Consider the following 17,997-nt stretch of genomic DNA (forward strand, 5'->3'; position numbering starts at 1 on the left):
CAATGTCCAAACAATTGGAGCACCACTTGAACATCTTTGGCATTGACAAATTCACCAGAGTCAATTGTAAAAAGCAGTTTATATCCTGGGATGATACCATTAACACCATGAAACAAGAACACCTGCCTAAACTAGGTCTTTGGGAAGGATTCGGTGGATTAAAAATGCCAAATCCAGTCTAAACATCTGGCTGACTTTGCAAAAACCCTAAAAACAATTGTTAAAAAAGACAAAAAAAGGTCTGGCTAGTAGATGTGCAGTATCTGGAGATAGCAGAAGAAAAGAGAAAGAACCTCGAGAAAATCACAAAATACAAATAATTGCCAAGAGAAGTAGAATGGTTATAATGTGCTATTAGTATTTCATCGTATTCTTTCATCATCAATCCTATCTTAACAATAAAATCAGACTACTTTTTAATGTAAGTTTCTGCACCACAGTAAAATCTTATTTTACTAGTAGCTATAGGTTCTAGAATTGTATGCATTTGGAAGAGCTATCGCTTTACATCCACTATGTATTCAATCTATACTTGTATTTTAGCAAAAATATTTAAATATGGTTTTGAAGAGCAAAAAAAATCAGTTGCTTTCTTCATAGGACACTCAGGAACTAGGGAATCCTTCAACATCATAACTGATTTAATTTTAACAAGGCTGCATCAGTTCCCATGGCAACATATTTACTTCTGCTTTTCCAAATGATAACTGTCTAACTGGCATAGTGAAAACTGAAAATATAAGCAGAGTGTTTATCCTTAGAAAATGTAAGCACAATGCTTATTCTCTTTCCTACCCAATGTAATTAAGAAACTATAAGATTAAAAGTGCATTTATTTAATAGCATTCCAATATATTGACTCAATTATGAGATAATTTTAGAAGATAAGAAAACACTGATAATAATAACAATAATAACCTGCTTACCATGAACTTTCAAATTACTAACTGGCATTCTATTTGATGCAATACAACAGCATCTAGTTGAAAATAAGATCTCTCCATCCGAGCTGAAAGGAGACAGCAGAAGGACATAAGATCAATTCCTAATTGACAAGATGATTTTGGAAAACTATAAGAGAAGAGCAACTTGAATGTAGCTTGGATTGATTACAGGACAGTATTTGACTCCCTGCCACACAATTGCATAATTAAGTACATATGTACAGTTTGAAATGGAGCTAAACTAATATTTGGAACTGCATTGGTATTGTTTGTTCGAAACCTTAAGACAAAAGGTCAAATCAATTGATAATAGAAAACCTTATTAAATATATATTGGTTTTCTTTTCAAAATTGGTTAATAGTAACTTTTAAGAAACTAATACTAGGGATTCATTCATTTAAACGTACCTGCATTCAACCAACCAGTTTTATTCTGATTGCTGTAAAGGAGCAGAAAGCAGTACTTCTAAGCAGTTTGCCTCTCTGCAACTGATTTTCCCCTCAATCTAGTTCAGCTGTGTTCTTAATCCAGCCCTCATGAGGATATCTAAATTGGCATCAGAAGTTCTGTAGACCTGAAATGTGAGTCTCAAAAAGCTTAGCAAACAGCCTTTAAGATTTTTTTGCTATCTACTTTTGCTGTCTGATTTCTGATAGAGAAGGCCTGGTACTATCTGGAGAAGCTGGGCTGAGCTTTAAATAGTTTCCTGTATCAAAATAACAACAGTTGATTTGCAGATAAAAAGCAAGAATTTGGGACAGGACATCAAGTATGTCTAGTTATATATTGAATCATTTTAAAAGCTAATTTATTTTGGCTGAAGTATACAATTGGAAGAATTGTATGCCCTATGTGCTTCATATGAAAGGAATAGATGATGATGATAATATAATTGCCTAGCCTCAGTAGCTGCATAAAAATGCAAGCTAAAATTTCTGCTGTATAATATGTATTTACTTATTTGGTGATTTATCAGTAGAGGAATATTTTGTGAAGAATATTATCCAAGCATAAGGATCTTTCTCAGATGATTTGTAAACTGAACTATTGCTGCCATCTGCTGGATAATGAAATAATAATTATGTATATAATCCCCAAATTTCACTAGGTAATTCCATTAGGGTCTCAGGAGTAAGTAAAAAGCAACTAAATGTATAATCATGTATATATTTAACTCCTTGTGGAATGTTTTTTGTTATAATATTTTACTCTTTATATATATATCAACTGAAGAAAATTCATATGCCCATGAGGACAACAGATGTGTTAAATGTGGAGATGTATGAATATAGTGAGGAACGTTACTAATTCAGTCTGACTATAGATTTTTTTGTTTTGTTCCATAATAATAAATTGTAGAGGAATTCCTCATGTAAATCCAATGGATATGAGTTTGATATCAAGAAAAAGGTGTTTATTTTCTGCAGACTTTGGTAATAACATCTGTAGTGGAGGTAGGTAGACAACAACAATATTAGGCTATCGAAACAACTGGTACCAGCCCTAATTCAAATGTTTAGACTGATTTATTTATATTTCTTCATCACATCATATATGGAATCTTTTAGAAATTATTCTAAAAGAAAAATGCAAATCCATCACAATAAAATAAAGGCCAATTACATGCACACAAAAAAATCCCACTTCTTGAACCAACAAACTTAAGGACTTAAGACACTCAATTTACTCTTTAATGAGCTTCCAGATTCCAATCAGCTAAAAAAAACCAATAACTCTGATGATATACCATCATTAGTCATATCTTTTGTAGCTTTCAGAAGCCACAGTTTTACAGCACAAAAATCCTCATATACCTCCTCATAAGTATTTGGCAAATAAGAGGAGAATTTCAATTCTTCCTCTTTCTTATCAGCCCATCTGCATTACTTTCTTTTGCACTGAGCCAATGCATTTTCTTATTGAGCCACAATCTTTCAAGGTGTCAAATTGTGCACAAAGAAATTCTTTGCATCAGCGACCTAAAAGCTATTTCTGGACATGGGATTAATGTTCCCTTGGAAGACTACTAAACCTGTGTTGAAATGATTGGGTCCCATGGCCCTCCCCTATTCTGCAAACATATCAGCTATTTATGACATCAATTTAGCAGTCTCAGAAGAGAACTAGACCTATGTTCAGAAATAGTTTTAGTGACAGGTCACTTGTGATATAGTTTGAGAGGAACACAGGTGATTTCTCTCCCATTTCACTTTGTGTCCCCCTTTGGGATAAAAGAGAATGCAGAATTGTCATTAACTACATCCCAGCTTTTACATATTTCAAGTTGATATGAAACAGCCTGAGGGTTGCAAGCAGGGGTGGGATTCAAAAATTTTAACCGGTTCTGTGGGTGTGGCTTAGGTGGTGGGTGTGGCTTTGTAGACATGTGACTGGGTGGACATGGCTTGGTGATCATGTTATTGGCTGGGCGTGGCCAACTCAATATCACTCACATCGAGGCATGCATCTCCTTGCCTGGCCTCTCATGACTGTGAGGATGCTGCAACAGTCGTAAGTGTGAAAAATGGTCATAAGTCACTTTTTTCAGTGCCATTGTAACTTTGAATGATCACTCCACACAAGCAAAGTACCAGCAAAGGAGGAAAAAAAAACTCCAGAGAAATTCCTGAGACAGGAAGTCTAGTCCTGCCAAGAATGTAATAAGGGTTAACGGAGAGGCAGTTTCTGTAAGCAACACCAGAATGTTTCCTTCCTGCCTTCCTTACAGGATTAGCCCAGTAATTTCTTCTAACAACTGGTTCTCTGAACTGCTTAGAATGTTAACAACCGGTTCTACCGAATAGGTGCGAATTGGTAGAATCCCACCCCTGGTTGCAAGGAGCACTATGGGAACTCTCCCTCCCACTTCAATGGCAGTGCTGGCATTGAAATGCAATGGCTAGTAGTCCTCAGAAGTAGCTCATGTAGTACACAAGATGATGCCACTGCTTCTCACAAAAGTAATGAAAATATTTCTTGTTCATTGCAGCAGCAAAGAACTTAGAACTTGGGCCCAAACTAACAGCATCCAGAACTTGATTTTTCCTACTTTAAACTGACCTTGTTTTGTTTTTAAAGTCAAGTCTAGCATTCTAGGGACCTAGTGGCTCAGTAGATAAGATGCTGAGCTTGTTGATCAGAAAGGTCGGCCGTTCGGGGGTTCGAACTGCATAATGGAGTAAGCTACCGTTACCTGTCCCAGCTTCTGCCAACCTAGCAGTTCGAAAGCATGTAAAAATGCAAGTAGAAAAATAAGGACCACTTTGGTGGGAAGGTGACAGCATTCCATGTGCCCTTTGGACAGTGCTGGCTCTTTGGCTTTGTAACGGAGATGAACACTGCCCCCTAGAGCCTGAATAGACTAGCAGGTATGTGCAAGAGGAACCTTTACCTTTACCTGGCACTCTATCAAACAACTTCTGAACACTTAAAAAAAAAAAGTGGTCTTGCATTCTGTCAAAGAAATGCTATGTTTATGTACATAAGGAACCTGTAATCCTTGACCTGCCCTTGCAGAAGCTTCCCAACAATCCAAGCCAAAACGGCCATGGAGAGCTAAGCCATGAACTGGAGGGAGAAGCCTCAAGTGACCAAGAGGATCTGGGCAGATCCCATCCCTGATGTTGTCATCATCCACATCCTCAGTGACAACAGATTGCTCTTACGCCTTGGCTCCTACCAGAAGGAAGGAAGATGCTAATTTAACACTGGAACAACTAGTACAGGCACTGGTTTCATTTTTAGTGGGCAGGTTATGAGATGAAAGTGATACTCTGAGGATATTTCTTTTAAAATGGTAAGCAGGCCATCTTCAGGTAGGATTAGTGGGATTTGAGAATAAGTTCTTGATTTCTTCCTGTTTAAAGAAAAAAAGTGACAAGTTTCCCTTACAAACTTCACATTTCCCAAGGGATTGGGCGAATCCTACCTCGTTTATCAAATGCAACTCATTTACAAAATTTTGTTTTAAAAAGATTTGTTCCACACATTCCAACAATTGAAATGAGTGTGTGTGTGTGTGTGTAAAATGGAAAGGCCAGATGTGCTAAATAAAAGTTTTTCTATTAGGTGCCCATTTTTACCTTCCCTCTCATTCTTTCTCTTATTATTTAAGAAGAAAAAAACAAAGAGGTACAAAAAATAACCTGCAGTTATAAACACCGGCGGGCCTTTCCCTACCTCCTCTTTCTTCTCTCCTTTCCACGGAGTCACCAGGAGTTTAAAAAACAAAATATCACCTAGATTAAGGCCGATTTTCTTTGTTCACCTCGAGATGATGCGTCCTCGAGAGGGGTGGGGGGGGGGGGGGCGCTGTCGGATCGCACCAAGGTCAAGCGGCTTCCGCTCGGCGGCGAGGCATTGTGGGGATTGTAGTGCGGGAGGCCCGGCTCTGCGCACACGCTTTCCTGGTCCGGGCGGGACTCTGGCTTTGGGCCGGCCGCGGGAGTGGCCGGCGAGGGTCTCTGGTGTCGGAGCGAAGGAGGACGAAGGAGACCTTGCCTGTCTCTGCGGGTCCGTCCCGTCTCTGCTCCGAGAGAGGCCGCGACGGCTGGGTAGCGGCCGGCGGCCAATGCGAAATTGGTTGGTGCTTCTCTGCCCGTGTGCGGTCGGGGTCGTGCTGCACCTCTGGCTTCTCCTCCTCAGCTGCCCGGCCAGCGGCCCCGGGAAGCAACACCCGGCAGGTAGGTCGGTGGCGGAGGAGGGTCCGGTCGCACCCAGCCTGCACACTTGCCGCCCTCCCGCAGGGCTGGCGAGGGGGCAGAGGCACCTTGCGGGAGGGCCTCCTTTGCACGGCGCCGCTCTGCCGTCCGTCCGGCTCACGGTTTCGGAGAGCGGGGCAGGAGGTAGAGGAGGGCAGCGCTGTTGCCTCCTCCTTGCAGCCAAGCGGTGGGGCCAGGGTCGCCCGGGCTCTGGAGGGCAAATCGAGAAGAGGTGGCGGGGTAGCTGAGCTCTCCTCATCTCGGTCGAGAAGAAGGGAATGGCCAGCAGCCCTTCTAAGCGAATAAGGCTGCTTGGAGGAATCGGCGAGAAATAAGCGCGGGGTATGTATGTTGGCGCCGTTGGAGATTCTCAAGTCATCCAGGTGGTGGTTGTCCCAAAGATGCTTTTTTTCAAGAGGCAACTGGGCTTTCTGGGTTTTCTTTGAAGACGTTTCGCTTCTCATCCAAGAAGCTTCTTCCCTCCAGCTGTCAAAAAAACCATCCTTGGAGCTTCTTGGATGAGAAGCGAAACGTCTTCAAAGAAGAAAAACCAGAAAGTCCAGTTGCCCCCGGAAAAAGCTCCTTTGGGTATGTTGGTGTCTTTCATGGAGGAAAGAGCTTGGAGGGCAGAAGGCTTGGCTCAGGGGAGATACCAGGTAGGAGAAAAGGTGCAGGATTGGGATATACAGTCCCCCAAACGTTTGGAGACAGGCTTGATAAAAGTAAGAAATGCTGAAGAATGGAGTGGGCTTGATTGTATATTTGAATTGTGGTGTTGCTTTTTTTGACTAGTTCCACCAGCTGGAGGCATATGTTTGCCTAACTGCAATTCTTCAAACAGTTAAGGTCAAAAATCCTTGCTAATCTACTGCAAATTAGATACAGCTGCCAGTAGATATGAATAATTTTTGCTTGTTCCTGTTGTGAATATGGAGCAGGAGTTGAGAAACAGAAGAAAAGAAAAGAAATTAGATTGCTTTCCATAGAGACTTTCCTTCAAGTCATACCTTAGCTTCTTTCTGGTGGTTTCATGTTCATGCAGGGTTTTTTTTTTTGACAGCGGTAGGGAAGGAGATGTTTATTGCTTTCTGGGATGTTATTTCCACTTCCCAGACCTATAGTTCTGGTGTTCCCAAGAGGTCAGGCTTTGGGTTGGCAGTACGCTGCCATTTTTGAGACATATTAACTGTAGGAAAATGAAATAGCAATAGAAGATTTATTATGCAACTAATGTATTGATGTTTAATCAAAGACCATCATTGATTGTAATGACCATCACCATATATATGCATGTATGCTTCTCTGATTAACATTTCATGCATTTGTTGAAGTAGGTTCTAATGCTTGTTTCAGTGGAGATTCTATCTGGGGGTAAAGGAGAGCTAGTAAATGTCACGCTAAGAGTCTTATTTTCATTTATAGAGGAAGAAATTAAGTGTTGTGGTGGGTGACTTCTGTCAATCCTAGCAGTTATAATTAGTCAGGTTTTGAGAAGGTTAGGGCATTCTTTTTTGCCTGAATTTATTTTTTTGCCATTTTTTCAGTGATATATGAATGACCTTGTCTTTGAAATAAAAGATAATTTAAAACTTAAAAACATGAAGCAGTGTTCCTCAATAACTTCAATTGTTAGGATGTCATGTAAGCCTGAAAAAAAAGATACTGTTTTAAAAAGTGGCTGTGTTTGCAGTCCCTTAACCTTCCTTTCAAATCATTTTGAAGTTTGAAAATGTTGTGTGTGTTAGTGAGAAGCTTCACTCCAAAAAAAAAAAAGGGGGGGGGGGGCAAGGCCAGAACAAAAAAAAAAAATACATTATTCAAATTAATAACTTTAGCTATAAAATAAAAAGCTGAATGTACCAACCATTCTCTTTTGCACCCACAAATTTCTCAAAGTACTGTCTTCTTTGGGAGAAACAGCCAAAGAAAAAGAACAATAACAAAGACCATCATCTTCATAAAAGAAGAGGGAAAATAGAAAATAGAAGTTTTATTTTTATCAGTTCTAATATTATATTCCCCCTCCCCCAATTCACAGGTATTATATGGGAGAAAACTTCATTTTCCTGTTGGGTAAATACCATCTGTTTATATCACCTTCCTGTTATTTTGGCCAGGCAGCTTTTCTTTTTAAGATCTTGAGTTGTAGTCAAGTAATATTTGGTTTGAAAAGGTAGCTAGAATTTAATTATTCATTATATCTGCTTCATAAGTGGTTTGGGGAATTTGATTTCAATTCCCGCATGCTTCTATTTAATAATCTGTAACAGAAAACTTCAACGTGTTCGTGGAGGTCTGTATTTTTATTAGCTTTCTGCTTTCTACCATTACTCTGGAAGGAGAGATAGGCCATATATAGTTGTGTAAAATGTCTTATGATTTCTTGCTCTGCATGTGTGTAACATACTGTATCTTTTGTGCTGTGCGGCCATGTAATACTTGAAAAGTATTTTGTATAAGATTTAAACATATATAGTTGCAGTAAACTTAACTATTACATTGCACCCTCTGCTGCGTAATTATTTTCTTCTTCTCTTAGAAGTGCAGAAATGCCTATTGGTCTCTGACCTTATTTTTGAAACCTGTATAATTCTTGACTTTTGACGAATGTATCTTTTATGTACACTGAGAGCACATGCACCAAGACAAATTCCTTGTGTGTCCAATCACACTTGGCCAATAAAGATTTCTGTTCTATTCTATTCTATTCTATTCTATTCTATTCTATTCTATTCTATTCTATTCTATTCTATATATTGTTCATAAAAAACGAGCCCTGATGTTTCAGTGCTAAAACACAGGTATAGCACTTGCAGCTGGACTTGCTCATTTTGTGCCAATAATATGTTTCAAACAGTTTTGGTTTAGGAAGTTGTGTGAACATGGTTTATATCTTAGCAGCAGTGCAAACTCATCTGATCAGTGTTTTAAATCATAGTGAATAAACTATATTGCGTGATATGTGAATCCAGTTCCAGTTCATTATTTAGATTAATTTCTAAAAAAAAGAACCCAAGACAAATTCTTATACAAAAATAGTTACATATTATAAACTCTGGATTTTGGCCTGTTCCTTTCTCTTGACCACACATACAATAGAATCATGAAAATCTCTGATTTCCTCCCCAAGTCTAGACTAGGAATAGGGAGAAGTAAACAGCCCTTTTTTTTGGTAAGGTGTTTCTCAGGGATTTAGAGATTTTCCATTTAATGTTCTCACAGCTACAGCAACAATATCTGTCTCCTTTCTTCCAACAGCAGGTGCATAAGCAAGATGCTCAAGTAATTAACATTCAACTCCAGGCATTTTTGGATGACGTTGATTCTCAGGATCCATTTCAACTCAGATTTAAGTGCAGTTTTGAGACAGAAACAGCCATGATTTCCCCAGGGATGGCATTTACCAATAAAGAGACAGAATTCTTAGCTGCCCCTGAATCTCTCAGTAGCTCTCTTATCATCAATCACAGTCTATTTCTGAAATAGGCATCTAAGTTACAGATATAATTTTTGGTGATTCTGCTTCTGTTCAGGTGTCTAATTTGATATAATAATGCTGAAGGATTATTATTAGAGGATAATATTTGAAGGTTTTGTAGGTCTCTGTTTTATCCCACATGTTTTATTACTCCTACATGTACAGAGATTATAGTATCTGAGGATGTAGGCTGAGAGATCCTCAGCATATAGCTGAAGTTCAGTTATTTTTGTAATTTCACTTCATTCAAATGGAGACAATGAATGTCCTGAATCCGTGTCCAGCTGAGTAATGGACTGGACAAAGACCAAAGTTCAGTTCAGAAAGTTAGATATCCATTTAGTGAGAAATTCGACTGCCAAGTTTTTCTCTTCATATGCTACACTACTTTCCATTCTCTTTCTGAGTGCATTTCAAAACATGACTATTGATATTAAAACCCCAAAATAATTAAGGGGGCAGCATGTACAGTATCTGGAGGAATTATTTTCCCATGTATACTTATACCTTTGGGCCATTTTTGGGATTTCTTCTTTAGATACCTCTGTTGGCTAAAGTTAAATGGGTGACTATAAGAGAATGAGTGATCTTTTTAGCTCTTTTCATTTTGTCCATGAAATGTTCTATTTAGAAAGGCTTGTCTTTGATCCCCAGGGTTTTGAATGCAAAATGGAGATATTTCTGTTACTTCACACATTGTTGATTTAAATAACTGATTTACAGAAAAACATAATCCTTTGCCTTAGGTAATTAAACCCAAGAAAATGCTATTTTATATTCTTCATATTTATTTTGTCATGCTTTCTTTCTTTTTATGCAATATACCCATGGAAATGTATTATGACAAAAAAGTAATTGATCTGTCTTGGTGGGGGATGATGGAATTCTCACTGATGAACAAAGAAGAATTATAAAGTGTGGGCAGTTTAATATGGCTGCTCCCAAGGAAAACACTTAAATGTGTGTAACACTAATTCAGACTACATATCTTCTTACTCATATTGGTTTTCAGCTAATCAGCAAATAATTTCTTTTTGTTTGAATTATAAAATATTAGTTGAAGGAATCCAATTGTGTTTTCCACCAATTTTTCTGAATTAAAAAGAGGGCAGCATTGATAATCTTAATAAATGTACTATATTAAAAGACGGATATAGTTGGAAGATCATCAAGATCTGGAAACATCCATATTAGATCTGGATCACACAATTTGTTGATGGTTTTTTTTTGAGTTCACACTAAAATTAAAACACTGAAATTATATCTTGTACATTATGTGCAGTCATTTTTCTAAACAGAGTTGGCATTTAGTTGATTTGACACTTAATTCTTTTTATTCTCAAATTAAGCAGAATGAGATGAAACTGATCTTTTGCCAGGGCTAAATATAAATCTGAATATATCCATTATACAATAATTTATTAAAAATAAACCATGAATACATGCTACCATCCATGATGGAATGTAAATTATTTGTCTTGTTTATTGGATTTATGAAGCCATAATAGTTAAAACTAAATCAATGTATTTAGCGATAGTTGGGTATAGATATGCATATCTGAATATAGTATGTATCTGCAGATGGGAACCTGTGGCTTACCAGATGCTTCTGAAGTACATTTCCTAGCATTCCTCACCATTGGTGTTGCCAGATAAAATTACTGTACTGTACAGGGAAATGTAATTCAGTAATATCTGGAACCTTTGTTTCCTATCTTCCTGAAATATTTATGATGTATGGATATCGCTTATATCCTGCTCCTTGATTAACAGCTGTATTAATGGTATTAACAGCTTAGCTTCTCATTTTTAGAATCATTTCATTATATCTAAACTATCTATTTTACCATCTAATTCTTTGATCTGTTTGTGTTAAATACAGTAAATAAATATTAATATTTTAAGGAAGAGAATATAGTATTTTGTAATATAGGAAACACACACACACACACACATTCATATTCTGTATTCTCATATATTCATATTCAATTCTTTGTGTTAATTTTTCATCTATCAGGATATGTGAAACTATTTTCAGTATCTTTTTTCTAAATTTTAAGTAAATGTTTTATTCTAAAATCTTTCTTCTCATTTTATATGGGTTTGACTAAAATGTTTACAAATAATTGAAAATTTCCTTTTTTTATAACATTGATCTGCATGCTTGTTTGCTTATTTCTCTGCTAAAATATTTTTAATTTATACTTCTTAGGTCTACTGGCTTTCTTTCCTCACTGGAAACCAAAACATTATGATGTTATCGTAGGGATACTCTCTGCACGACACAATGATGGATTGCGGAATGCTATAAGGAATACTTGGTTTAGGCATTTGAAGCAGCATCCAACATTAAGCCATCGGTAATTCATCATTCTTATTGCCTTCATTCAAGAAGATGCAAATCTAACATTTATAGGTTCTCATTGGTTTAAATCAGGGGTGTCCAACCTTGGCAACTTTAAGACTTGTGGACTTCAACTCCCAGAGTTCCTCAGCCAGCAAAGCTGGCTGAGGAACTCTGGGAGTTGAAGTCCACAAGTCTTAAAGTTGCCAAGGTTGGACACCCCTGGTTTAAATGAATTATTTCAAGAAATTCTTAGCATCATTTGAATAAGAGCCCAAAACCTATATTAAGCAGAACGCTTACAAGGCCTTTCCTGTATGTTCTTATCAAGAAAAATCTTGTTTTACTTAATGGTTTCGATGAAATTCTCAGAATTAGCCTCTATAACTAGAATTTTACATGCATGCATACATACATATTTATGTATTACTGTTTGGGGAAAAAAAGGTAGCACAACTGGGCTAATAGAAGAATAAATAAATGTTGTTAATCTTGTTTTAGTGTCCTTGTGAAGTTTATAATTGGCACACATGGATGTGATGTGCCAATAGAAGATAGAGAAGATCCTTATTCATGCAAACTTCTAAATATCTCTAATCCAGGTAAGAATTTAAGGTTTTGGGAGAAAAAGATATACTGTATGACATTCCTATAATTAGTCATACAAAATATTGTAGCTGCTACAATTTCCTATCCACAGAAGTTATACATTTAAATAGGAGCTCTGATATTTTCAAGTGGTTGTGATAGTTAACAACTTTTTCATTGTAGCGAGCCAGGAAGTAAGCTATAATCTCACCTATCCATGTTAATTTCAATAATGTTTGAAGTATATGCAATATAGTTCTAAGCTAATATGTTAAGGATTAAAGTGTAAGTGCTATTTATGCACTGTGCCTGCTCTGGATGTGTTAGATCGGGTAGATCGGTTCCCACAGAGACGTGAGACCAAAGTGAACAGTCAGCTCTTTATTTGGTATACAGTTCTGTACAGGACCTAGGAATCGCGGCAGCTCTTCATATAGAGCTAGCTCGCGGCTCGGCGGCCAATGACAGCGCTTTGAATCTCCCGCGATCGGCTCAGCCAATCGCGGTAGATTCTTAGCGCACCAATCACAGCCGCTTAGTCGGCCAATCAGGTTGCGGTCCGTGTGGACCAATCAGAATTTAGGATTTGGAGAATGTTAATATAGAACAGGATGGGATAGAAATATAGAAGCTTTCCTTTTATGGTAAAATAGGACTATCTGAAAGAGTTACTGAGTCTTGACTGCTTTCTTCTTATTTTAGATGAGCTTGGTTTGCCCTCTTTCTTAATTTTTTTCATTAGTTTTGAATCAAGAAATTGAAGCCTTCACTCTGCCAGAAGATGATACTTCGGTGCTCTCAGAAGACAGAGTTGTCAGTGTGCATTTCAAAGTCCTTTATCCGATTGTCATCACCAGTCTTGGGGTATTCTACGACGCTAAGGGTGTTGGATTCCAGAGAAACATTACAGTAAAACTATACCAAGCAGAACAAGAGGTATGCCATGTTCCTGTAATTGTCTTAATAGAACAGACCAAATCCTTAGTCTCTTTAAGTGTGGAACTAAGCAGGCATTATTAAAGAGATAGTAGATACTCATGAAGAATGAACAGGCAAAATGACTTGTGGTGCTGTTATCTGCAATTCATTTGACTAGTGTGTTTCTTAATCATTGTTTTAATTGGGGCAATCAGAAGTAGCTACTAGAACAGAATAAGTGGGAATAATGGGGTAGGTGGGTGGGTAAGTGAAGGACAAGTAATCAGTTATGTGTGCTATATATATTGTGTGAACATTTGAGGACCCAGATTGTTGGGGGCAATTTTCTGACTCTGTAAATCACTTAGAGAGGGCTGTGTAAAGTGCTGTGAAGCAGTATATAAGTCTAAGTGCTAAGTGTATGTAAGTCTAAATAGCTATTGCAATTTAGAAGTCTGAATATAGCAATATGCTAGGAACAATAGTTATGTCCTAATTTTTTGAAGTCTTCATTCTGTACTGGAGTACTCATGGCACTTTAAGGGAAGAACACTGACCCGAAAAAAACCAAAAATATTTAAACTTAAAAGGCAAACAATAAAATTTAGTTTCCAGCTCTTGAGCCACAGCTTGTCAAGAATTTCTAACCAAAACAATGGGAAGGGGAATCTGGAGACTGTGTGGGTTTCAGTCACTTTGTTTTACATCTGCACTGAGTTATTATTTTCTGAGTGTCCTTTTGAATGGATGGCTTTGTTTATTGGATATTTGTAAACTGCATCTCAAAAGTTTGCACATTGTAAAACGGAATCTAAATACAGCAGCAATGTTGTAGCCTCTTCAGAAGTAAATCCAACAAAGCTCAGTGGGGCTTACCACTAAGTAGACATGTAAAACATTGCAGCCACAATATGAATACTAAATACTCTCTTGCCTTCCAACAGTTATTAAAGGCAGAAATTCTTTACCTTTTTCTCAGCTCTGGTTCAATCAATGCATTGCTATAGCAGATGAATTCTGCTACATGGCTTTTCAGAAATCCATTGTGAATCAAAGTTCAACCTTGTTGTCAGCATTCTGCTACCGTAATACATTTTAAGGCAATTATTTGAGAGGACAAGGAAGGTTCTCGTAGAATTTAATTTCAGAATTACTTTCAAAATAGACCAGTGTTGTAATTAGCAGCTTGAGAGGGTATTACATATAGGTTTATACTTAGACGTTCATGAGTAAAAAGAAATCTGGCTGATTGTGTGATAAGATTTTAAATATTTCACACATATCCCTTGGCTGTGTTATACACTAAACATTATTTAGCATTCAAATACAATACAACTTTGATTTAATACAGGGACGAGTATTATATTTGAATGCTAAATAATGTTTACTGTGTAATACAGCCAAGGGATATGTATGACATGAAAATTGGTTTCATCACGTACATTTTTCTCTATGGTTATGAAATGCTAATTCACTATCCCTAGATGTCCATAGATTAACATGTTTGCTGTCTTGGAGTGAATGCCTGGCCCTTTGAAGAGAAGTGCATTGCATATCACCTTCTAGAGAGCAAGGGTTCCCAACCTGTGGTCCGGGGTCTAATATCCAGCCACAGGCTAATCACCACTGGGCTGTGTGAGCGGCTGCCCGCGCACATGACTCCACTCGCATGAGCCTTGTTGCGGGCACTTGCGGCCCACTCACGCAAGCATCAGCACGAACCTCATGAGTAACATGGGTTACTTATTATTTCCATAGGAGGCACTCTTCAGCGCTCGTTTTAGTCCACCTAGTTGTGGAGTGCAAGTGAGCAGACTTTGGTACAAACCTGTAGAACAGTTCATTCTGCCAGAGGTATGTGCAGTGTATTTATGGGGCATACTGTACATTGTTTCTTTTCAATGACGTTTCTTTTTTCATTTATTCATATTTGCTCAGAATTTTGTTGTAATTAATAAAAAACGGATTTAGGACTTTAAATCTCACATAGGACCTGCTAGTCACCTTTCTGTTTTGAAATTTAAAGAGCTTGATATTATTCATTTATTTTTCACATTTCTGAATCCATCTCCCTCAAAGAATAACTTATTAAGAACTTAATAACATGATAGAAATTAAATATAAGCTTTCCTGAATTTGTTTCCACATGCAGTAAAGAAAGAGAAGATATTACATACGTTTTGCTCATGAGGTGAAAACAAAAGGCATTATATTGCATTCTGGAATTATAAAGTTAAAACCTTTGTCATTATAAATGGTGACTAGGAAAAATAACCAGATGGATTTAGATTTGGAAGTGAGGACAAGTTGTGAGCTCTGGAATAAAATTCTGTTTCATAGCCTGATTTCTATAAAGTTGGCCAACTTTGTTCATTCAGGCATGAACAACCAGTCCCGTACATGGGAAGTTCAAACTAGCTGCTTTATTGTTCTCTGCCCATAAAATGAGACTTTCCCCAAATGAGCAGCTTTCACTTGGGAAAAACTAATAAAGCTCAAAGGCATTTGGGAGTGGTCATACCTTGTCCTCTTGAATTTATGGAGTTGAGTCCAGGCTAATTCCCTGCTTCAACCCTCTTCCTGACTGGGATGTTTGCTCTTCAACAGTTCATGGCTCTAATTCTGAGGCTGATTCTGCTAAACAGTTTAAAAATTTAAAATTTATTTAAAAATTCTGCTAAGCGGTTTAAAAATCATTCTCAGTGAACAAAAATATATGTAGAAAAAATATTGACCTGAGATCTTACAAGGTTGACAAGGTGCGGAGATGTCCTAGGGGCTGATTATACTTATTTTAAAGTTCAAATAATATTTTTTTTAAAAGAAGAAAAATGCTGCTGACAGTACTTTTTCTCTCCAAATTTAAGTGACATGATGCTGGATAGCCCTTGGAAGTAACAAGTTGACCACTCCTGATTTAAGCTATGACTAATGAACAAGACGGAATTACAAACCATCATTTTATCTGGCTTACTTTAATAAATAATAGTTTAAAGTAAATACATGTTACTGGGCTTAGATCTAATGGGAGAAGTTTGTTAGTTTAAAAGTGGAATTAAAAACTCTGTTGTCCTTGCAGATTTACCAGAGGAGAAAAGTAAGATGAGTCTACAAGAATAAGCAATGAAGGGTGTTCCATACATTCTACATTATAGATCCTATAATCTCTGATTAGGTCTATCTGTCTGGAATGTAGTCAGAATTATACTCCAAAACATTTGAAGTATTTACTTTAGCAAAAATGAACTTTAAAACATTTGTCCTGGTTTCAGAGAGTGACAGCATTGTTTTTAGTGAAATTAGGTTTTCATATGTTGAGAAGATGCTGCCGACTGAATATCATTAACTATGAACACAAAGGGCTTTGTTTGGAAGAGAGTGTTTCTGTTCAGTTTGTGGGATGGCATTTACTGCCAGGCAGCTATTTAAATTCTGAGATTAGGGATGGAAGAGAGGATTGTGGATTCAGACAGCAGTGTTGTTGGATTAAGACATTTCTAAATTGTTAATTCAGGAGCACAATGAATGCTAATTAAATGCTTGTCCATTAATTAGATATTAGCCACCTTATTGTTTTTAAGAACACAATACAAAAGTTATATTTGCCATAATTTCCAGATACTTAATAGTTTTAGTAAAAACGTTTAAATGCCCATTTTATTCTTATTTTATAGATGCTTCCTGTATTACCCTTCAAGTGAATCTAAGCGAATAGTATTATCCAACAACTGAGAAAAATATTTTAAAAAATTAACTATAAATATCATAATATAACCATAACTATAAAAAAAGAAAACCATAATAAGAAGTACTTATACATATATATCCTAGGTGAGACTTTGTTGATTCAACAGTCACCGCATGCCTGCTTAAACAACCCGGTCTTCAGCAACTTTCCAGAGGTTCATAGGAAGGATGTCTGCAAACGGGATAGTTGATGCCACAGGAAAACAGTTTTGGCAGAGAATGCTCACCTCCAAGGCCCCATACACCTCTGGGGGTTCTAAACATGTACTATCTATTTTCAGATCTTGGGCAGGCAGATTCTATTTAGAGCAAATGATCTTATGAATACCCAACTCATGCACAGTTTTTAAAAATTATTATCCCACCTGGAAATGCACCTAATATCAAACTGGCAGCCACAGTAGCTCTCTCAGTATAGGTATTGTAAGGAGGCATTAATGTGCATTCTGTGCTAACAGTGGCTTCTAGGTGCTCTTCAAGGGAGACTTATGTAGATTGACTTATAAATAGTCTGGTCAGGAGATGGTGAAGAAATGAATGACTATTGTCAGTGCCTCCTGTTTTAGGGACACACACAACTGGTGCACCAGCCAAAGTGCGTCAACGAGTCTCCTGTTCATAGTTTCTATCTGCTGATATAGCAGGAGCTGCAAGTCCAGAAGAATCCTCAGATTATGTATCAGATCCTTTTTGGGAAGCTTAACTCCATTAAGAGTTAATGTTGGAACTGCAGCATCTTGGTTTCTTTATTAATAGCTACCCTGCCTTATGTAGGTTAAATGTTAACTTGTTCTTCCAATCCATTCCCTTACAACCTCCATACACTGGGTCAAGACTTTCACTATTTGCTATTCAGTCGAGGTAGAGTTATAGTAGTGTTAGATATCATCTGATTATGGAAGATAATGTATTGTATACATCAACCTTTCAAATAATATGCTCTCCCAGAATTTTCATGTAGGTATTAAATAAAATGAAGAAAGGAGTTAAAGCTCCAGGACATTTCATACTACAGTGCCAGAGAGCTTGACTATTCATCTCCCTCTTGCATCAAATAGAATTACCCTCTCATAAAAGAACAGAACAACATTATGCAGAATGGTGCCTACAACTCTAACCCCTATAGATGGTTTAGAAGGATATCATGGTTGACAGTAATAAAGGGCACTGAGGGAACCAGAAGGATAAGGAACATTGCATTACCCTGTTTAAGTCTCATCAATATTCATTGACAAGTGTGATCAGTTCCACCCCCTGGCTCAATCTAAACTCTGATG

At 37.4% G+C, this 17,997-nt stretch overlaps 1 protein-coding gene across 5 annotated transcripts in view; it reads left to right on the forward strand.

Annotated features, from left to right (window-relative positions):
- The first annotated feature begins 5,312 nt into the window (after window positions 1-5,312).
- The window catches only part of B3GALNT2 (beta-1,3-N-acetylgalactosaminyltransferase 2), a 33,019-nt gene continuing 20,334 nt past the window's right edge, over window positions 5,313-17,997 (forward strand). For 3 of the 5 annotated variants that reach the window (XM_087967699.1, XM_087967704.1, XM_087967710.1), the window contains exons 1-5: window positions 5,313-5,627; window positions 11,336-11,483; window positions 11,969-12,069; window positions 12,798-12,991; window positions 14,732-14,827. In XM_087967699.1, the coding sequence (XP_087823825.1) occupies window positions 5,516-5,627; window positions 11,336-11,483; window positions 11,969-12,069; window positions 12,798-12,991; window positions 14,732-14,827 (651 nt within the window). In that variant the 5' untranslated portion in view covers window positions 5,313-5,515. The remainder of the gene's footprint in view (window positions 5,628-11,335; window positions 11,484-11,968; window positions 12,070-12,797; window positions 12,992-14,731; window positions 14,828-17,997) is intronic. The other 2 variants (XM_087967708.1, XM_087967709.1) reach the window with 1 other exon arrangement.

This window comes from Notechis scutatus, chromosome 1, assembly GCF_049901735.1.
Source record: "Notechis scutatus isolate UNSWTSFEM ecotype Mainland chromosome 1, rNotScu1.2, whole genome shotgun sequence".
Taxonomy (NCBI): Eukaryota; Metazoa; Chordata; class Lepidosauria; order Squamata; family Elapidae; genus Notechis; species Notechis scutatus.